We start from the raw sequence: 7,285 nt of genomic DNA, 5'->3' as shown, positions 1-7,285 counted from the left end.
GGTGGGGGTGGTGGGGCTGGGGCTCCCTCCCCGGGGATGATCTGGAGGCAGCTGCCATCCAGGCCCCCAGCCCCCTCCCCATCGTCACCCTCATCTTCCTCTCCAGGACACTGGCCTGAGACTGTCTGCAGCTGCACAGCAGATCCCCCTGCTAGGCCGGCCCGACCCAGTGAGTATTTCCGTCGGTGCCCTCGTCTGCCTTCCCGCAGGCAGGCCACATAAAGGAGGGAGGAGGCCAGGATGAGGCAGAGGCCACCAAGTGCAGCAATGGCTAGTACATAGAGCAGCCTCACATCGGGTGCCAGCTGTGCCCCAGGCATGGCAGGGGCTTGTGGAGCTGGGGCAGGAGTGGCCGGCCGGACCGTGAGGCTATAGGAGGCCAGCAGGGTGCGGAGGCCATTCTCTTCAGCATAGCAGCCATAGTTGCCACTGTGCTCCGGCTGTGTGTCTGTCACCAGCAGCCCATCCACACCCACGCGGTAGCCATCCTGCCCATCACTCAGGCCCATGCTCCCATTGAGTAGCCACAAGGCTCGGGCCAGGTTGGATGGCTGGTCACAGGGCAGGAGGACATCATCACCCCGGAGCACAGAGCGGGTCTTCAGTGGTGGTGGCGGCCCTGGGAGGGGAGAGGAGAGGTCAATGCTTACATTGAAGATGGCAAGCCAGATCGTTCACTGCTAAGTCCCTGACAGCAAGCACAGAATCTGGAGTCACAGGGACAGCTGAGCGAGCGTCTGTGCTCACGCTTCCACGTAAGGTTCACACTGGCTCTTCCCAGGAAGCAGGCAGTGCCTTGGGCACTTTTCCATTTCTCTGTCCATGCTCTTGTTCTCTCCTGTGGTTTCAATTCTTGCCATCTGCCAATGACTCCTAATCTCTACCTCCAGTACAGACCTCTCTCCTGAGTGCCAGACTTGAATGTCTACATGTGCTGGACATTTCCATGTGAGGTCTCTTGGGTACTTCATTAAGGCCGAAGCATGTCTCCCAAACTACACCAGGTCCTTTCCTTGTATTGCCACCACTGTTGAACGGCACCACCAGCTACCCAGTTGCTTGTCAGAAACCTGGAAGTCTCCCTTGCCACTCTTTCTTCCTGACCTATGTATCCAGCCCTCACCAAGATTCTGTTTCCAGAATCCATCTCAGACTCGTTCACTTCTCTCCTTCTATGACTGCCAGCCCACTCTGGCCCCCAGCTAATCCATTCTCCATGGAGCAATGGGGTGATCTTTTAAAAACACAAATCTAGGCTGGGTGCGGTGGCTCACGCCTGTAATCCTAGCTCTCTGGGAGTCTGAGGCGGGCAGATTGTTTGAGCTCAGGAGTTCGAAACCAGCCTGAGCAAGAGCGAGACCCCGTCTCTATTAAAAATAGAAAGAAATTAATTGGACAACTAAAAATATATAGAAAAAACTAGCCGGGCATGGTGGCGCATGCCTGTAGTCCCAGCTACTCGGGAGGCTGAGGCAGGAGGATCGCTTGAGCCCAGGAGTTTGAGGTTGCTGTGAGCTAAGATGACGCCACGGCACTCTAGCCCAGGCAACACAGTGAGACTCTGTCCCAAAAAAAAACAAAAACAAAAACACAAATCTAATCATGCCACTCCCCCACCTAAAATTCTTCAGAAACCTTTTGCTTTTCAGATAAAGACCCAAATTTTCAGCATGGTCCTGCCCACTTCTCCAGCCTATTCTGTTGCTCAGACACACCAAGCTCCCTCTGCCTGCTGTTCTGCTTGGTGTGTTTGCCCTACCCTGAGCCCTCCACTTGTGGGAGACAGCACAGCAACTATGCTATGAAAGCACAAACTCAAGTCAGACTGCTTGCAGTCAGGTTTGAATTCGGATCCTGCTGCTTAATAGCTGAATAACTTTGAGCAGTTTACTTACGCTCCTGTGCCTCAGAGCAGTTGTCCCTAATGGGGATAATAATAATGGCACCTCTCTCAGGAATGCGGTAAGAATAAATGAGATTGTACATAGAAGTGTTTAGATCAGTGCCTGGCACATAGTAAGTACTCAGTACATCTTAGCTATGATTATTAACTTTTCTTCTGCCTTCAGATATCTGATCTTCCTTGGGGATCATTACCCATTACCCTTTTGAACCCTTTTCACAGGGTTTGATTATTAATAAGCATTATAATAAGTGATTATTAATAAGTGATTATTAATAAGTATAATTATTGGTATGATCATTTGATTGCCTACCTGCTTCCCATCACCACCACCACTTGCTATAAGCACCAGAAGTGAGAACACACTTCCCATATTGAACCTGTTTCCTCATTTATAATTCATTTGGACAGTAAATGTTTGTTGAGCACTTACTCTGTGCCAGGCTCTGTGTTGGGTCATCCTCACCAAAAGCACACAGACACAGCCACTCAGATACAAACATGCTCATAACTGATGACAAAAATGGTAGAGAGGACAGATGCTGCTAGACCCACACACATTCATGAGTGTCACTGACCTGTATCTCTGCTGCCCTCACAGCCTCGATTTCCTCTCTCAATGTCCTGTATCAGTGCTGTCCTGGGGACAGAAGTTCAGGATTCGTGAGCAAGGGGAACTGGGCTTCAGTTTCCCCAGTGAAAGGGTCCATAGGGCTAGTTACCAATAACCAGCTCCCACTCCCCCAACAGCTGGCGGGCCTTCCTCCTCCACTCAGGCCACATGTGACCCTCACCTCCCACCACCTCCCACCTGCTACCCTGGGACCTGTTGGCTACAGTGGTGGCTGCCATGCAGGCATGGGTGCGGGGGTCCCAACCACAGTAGGGGTCCCGGGCCAGGATGCAGTCATAGCAGGAACGGTAGCGGGAGCAGCTGGACAGTGGTAGCTGGATGACTCCACTAGGGGCCCCCACGTAGAGGCTGTGCTGGGAGCCAGAGAGGACAGTTGGTTGGCAACACCCCCCTACTCCTACTTACAGACACACACAGCCTTTGCCCAACCTCCCCCCTCCCTCCTCCTATTCCAGCAAGGCTATATTAAAAGTCACAAGTCAGGGGCTACCTGCATCAGAGAGATGACTAGATTCTCCACAGACTGGGGCTCCCTGAACACTTGTGTCTCTTCGATAATGTGCATCCCAGAGCCCAGGACCACAGCCTTGTGGATCCAGCCATCAGCTAGCATGGAAAGAGCAGAAAGTCAGACCCCAACAATGGGATCTGCTCTCAGCACCGCAAGAGGCCTAATGGGAACAGCTCAGGAGTCATGAGGTCAGGGACAAGGAGTCAGTCAGTAGCAGTGGACCCTCAGGACATTGGGAACTCCAAGCTACTCATAGCAGTAATTATTGGATTCAGAAGCATTACTGATCAGGGTCAATAGGGATCAAGGATTTGGGTCTGAAGCACCTGTTCCCAGAAAGAGCAGGTCATAGGTGAGTCCAGCAGGCGTGGTAATGGGTGTCCCTGTAAGGTATGTGTAGCGCACATTGCGCTTGAGCAGCAGGGGCCGTCCACGTGTGGGCACTACGGGCCGAGCCATCAGCGGGTGCAGCTTCACAAAGTCCAGGACCAGGGATGGCAAGTCTTGGGACGAGTTGTAGCCTTGGCTGCGTAACGAATCTGTGATGCACTGGGGTGGGGGTAGGGGGTGGTGAACCTCAGGACTCCACCACCTGCCTGCCCTCTCCACAAGGCCACACCCTCTTGCCCCTCCCAGGGGCTGTCTACTCAGCACTAGCCTCAGGCCCGGGTGCTTACCGAGCCAGGCCGGGGCTCAGGCACCCCACCCTCATAGCGGCCCCAGCGCCGGGCACCATCCTGGTACTCCATGTAGGGACCTGCAAAGACAGCCTGCACCTCTGCCAGGTCGTAGCGGCAAATGGCTGAGGCCTCCAGGGTCTTCCTAGGAATGGGATATAAGGGAGGGGGCTGAGTCACACTGAGTAGAGCCTGGCCCCCGACCCATGCTTAGCCTAGAACCCACCGTAATCCTGGCCAACCCCAGCCACAAGCCCACAGAGCCTGTCCTGAAATTCTCACTTTGCAGCCAGCGCTCTCCACAGTGATCATTGACCTCATTGACCTCTGCTCCAGCCCCTGTGCTGTCCCCAGTTCCTTGCCTCCCCATTATCCCTGCACTAACCACTGTGTGGTCAGCGTGAAGGCCGCGTAGAAGTGTGTGCGGGTTGAGGTGTCAACATCCAGGCTGCAGACCCCACGAAGCGTCTCATACTGTGGAATGTGGCAGATGAGGCGAGCCTTCAAGAAGGATGTCCACTTCTTCTGCAGGATTTTCTTCCCTCCTAGGTCTCCCTGGGGAGGTAGTGGCAAAGGGTCAGGGGCCAGGTCAGAGGTCCAGCCTCTACACTCATGCCCAACCTCAGCCCTATCCACCTTGCAGACACGGGCCACACGGGCCACACGGTGGCTGCTGCGGCTCTGAGTGAAGCTGCTGGAGCCCTCCTCTGCGGCACGCTCCGTGAAGAAGTAGTAAACCTTGTCATCATCACCCACGGCGCTGGCCTTGCTCTCCCGCACGAGGACGGAGAATACGAACTCAGCATCTGTGGGCAGTTCAAGTGGCTTCTGAGACAAGCTGGGGAGCCCTCCCCCACACCTTCACTTGGCAACACGCAGGAATGGAATGGATAGGCTCACCTGGGGATTTGGGGGTGGGATGGTCAGCTGCCCAAGGGAGTAAGAATGAAGAAAGAGTCCCCTAGCCCCCATCATCCTGTGCCTCATGCTCCTAACCATTGAGCCAGTGCATTGGTGCCTCCTCGGTTCTCAGAGAGTGTGGGTGGCGGCTCCGGCGGATGTCAGGAATGCTCCGGAATTCATACCGCGTGGCTGTATAGAGGCCTCCATCTGGGACAGGGACATGCCAGACATGAGACATGTCATAGACAAGAGGGCGCATGACATACATTGGTGGCTAGTCCTAGAGACGAGATCCATGTCCTAAAAGACATGCTCGTGGTAGAGAGAAGGGCCTGCTCACCAATGACAAGGCCTGTGAAGCCGCGGGCTGGGTCATAAGGACATTTCTCCTTCCCCTCCTCGAAGCTGGTCGGCAAGGTGAAGGCCTCAGCATCCTGGGGAACGAGGGGCCAGCAATAAGTGGTTCTGAGGACAGGTGGGGGTGGTGGCTCAAGATCAGACCAGTCTGGGGTCAGGGATCAGCGATCAGGGCTAGGGGCAGGTATACTCACAATGGCAGCACAGAGGGGTTGGAAGGCATGAGTCCCGCATGCGTAGAGGTGGGTGGCATTGAGGCGCTGCAGGAACCTCACGTAGTTGAAGCACTCAGTCTGTGGGATGAGGTGGGGGAGGGCTGTCAGCCCCCTGCCTGGCTAGAGACCTCCATTAGTCTAGTTTTGTAGTTTGGCTCTTGTCCCCATCCATAGGACAAACAGTTCTTTCTAAGATCCCCATGGACTTTCTCACAGAATATTCCCTGGAGCTCATTGTCCTTGGCCTCCCAGGGACATGACACTCCTCTCCTGTATCCCTCAGATTACCTGACGCCACTCTGCCAACTTCTGTGTCTCCCACAGTTTGCTCCACCCCTGGTTCAGGAGTTCCCGGGGATGCCACCACTCTGAGATACTTCTCTGACAGAGCTCCTCAGCAACTTCCCCCAATCCTGGGATCCCCTGCTCCTCCAGGATGATACTGCCAAATCTGTCCCCACTCTCCAGCTCTCTCTCTACCTGATATCCCAGAGACACATCAAACTCGCCTTGTCAAAATCAAGCTCATCGTCTCCTGCCTTACCTGCATCTTCCCTCCTAGACCTGTTCATCCAGTCTTTCCCATCTCACTCCTCCATCCATCCTACGACTCAGTCCAGAATCGAGGAATCATCCTTGCTGCTTCCCACTCCCTCACCCCACATCCAGTTCCTGTCCGTGATTAACTTATTGTCCTGAATGGCTCTTGACTTGATCCACCTCACCTCCACCACCACCACCACCCAGTCCAAACTACCACCATCACCTCTTCCCTGGATGACTGCAGAGGCCACCTGACAGCTCTCTCACTCTCCACCACTCTTTTTATAAAAACGACTTTATTTCCTTAGTGAATGAGGAATACATGCACATAGCATAAAATTAAAAAGGTACAAAGGGATATGCTGTAAACAGAAAGTCTCCCACTTATCCCTGTCTCCTAGGTCGCCTGCAAAGAGGACTGCTGTTGCTGTTGTCTAGTGTTTCCTTTCAGAGAGATTCCACCAATCAACACACTTTTGCTCCCCTCCAACTGCTTTGAAAGGCATATTTTAAAAATGTAAACCAGATCACGTCACTGCAGTGGCTCACCAGTGCCCTGAATATACAGTCCCACGTGCTCTTGGCCCTGTATGACAGAGCCCTGCCCCTTTCTGTGGCCCCACTCCTCCTACTCCAGCCACACCATCCGCCTCTGCCCACCAAGTGCCCTCAGCTGCTGCCTTCTTGACTTCTTTGCTGTTAGCCAGGGTTTGAATTCACAAAGGCCTCTTTGTCTCCTCCCACTCTCTCACCTGGCGCAGGCCCCTGGCATCTGTCCCTCCACTCTACCTCCCTGCTCAGGCCCCTTCCTCTGACCCACATGGTACCCCCGACCTCCTCACTGGTTTTCCTGCCCCCAGACTCACCCTATTCTAATCCATCCAGTGCCAGATAAATACTCCTTTAGTGACGTTTCCCAAGATGTTTACATTTTTAGAAGGAGGGAGAAAGGAATTCTATGGTCAAATAAATTTGGAAACCATGGGTAAAACCTATCTTTACTAGGGACTTCTCATAGCCTTAAGGATGCTGCTATGCATTGTGGGATTGATCCTGTAGCACTTCCCAAACTCCTTTGGCCATTAGACCCCTCTTTTGACCTACTGAGTTAGCACCTACATTTATAATATACCCAGGTGATTCATGTGCACATTAAAGTTTGAGACTCTAAAGTATTAAATTGTGAGGGTGCTCATTGTCACAGAATAAAACCCAAACTCCCAGGTGGGCATTTATGGCTCTCCACGACCTGGGTTCCACCTGCCTCACCACCGTTTTCTACCCTTGCTGCACCAAGAGGCAGCCTTTTTTTTTTTTTTCTGGAGACAGGGTCTCGCTCTGTTATCAAGGCTAGAGTGCAGTGGCATCATCATAGCTGACTGCAACCTCAAACTCCTGGACTCAAGCCATCCTTCTGCCTCAGCCTCCCGAGTAGCTGGGACTACAAGCATGCGCCACCATGCCCGGCTAATTTTTTCTATATATTTTTTAGTTGTCCAGCTAATTTCTTTCTATTTTTAGTAGAGACGGGGTCTCGCTCTT

General features: G+C 53.2%; 1 protein-coding gene across 1 annotated transcript in view; it reads right to left on the bottom strand.

Annotated features, from left to right (window-relative positions):
* The window catches only part of SEMA4G (sema domain, immunoglobulin domain (Ig), transmembrane domain (TM) and short cytoplasmic domain, (semaphorin) 4G), a 10,605-nt gene that overhangs the window by 1,715 nt on the left and 1,605 nt on the right, over window positions 1-7,285 (bottom strand). The window contains exons 4-14 of the mRNA XM_012661725.1: window positions 5,180-5,278; window positions 4,969-5,062; window positions 4,722-4,835; window positions 4,362-4,531; window positions 4,111-4,280; window positions 3,726-3,870; window positions 3,375-3,597; window positions 3,028-3,143; window positions 2,730-2,890; window positions 2,482-2,543; window positions 10-619 (exon numbers count right to left, since the gene is read on the bottom strand). Of these exons, the coding sequence (XP_012517179.1) occupies window positions 10-619; window positions 2,482-2,543; window positions 2,730-2,890; window positions 3,028-3,143; window positions 3,375-3,597; window positions 3,726-3,870; window positions 4,111-4,280; window positions 4,362-4,531; window positions 4,722-4,835; window positions 4,969-5,062; window positions 5,180-5,278 (1,964 nt within the window). The remainder of the gene's footprint in view (window positions 1-9; window positions 620-2,481; window positions 2,544-2,729; window positions 2,891-3,027; window positions 3,144-3,374; window positions 3,598-3,725; window positions 3,871-4,110; window positions 4,281-4,361; window positions 4,532-4,721; window positions 4,836-4,968; window positions 5,063-5,179; window positions 5,279-7,285) is intronic.

Source organism: Propithecus coquereli, unplaced genomic scaffold, assembly GCF_000956105.1.
Source record: "Propithecus coquereli isolate 6110/MARCELLA unplaced genomic scaffold, Pcoq_1.0 Scaffold73, whole genome shotgun sequence".
NCBI lineage: Eukaryota > Metazoa > Chordata > Mammalia > Primates > Indriidae > Propithecus > Propithecus coquereli.
This window is presented reverse-complemented; position numbering and strand designations above follow the sequence as displayed.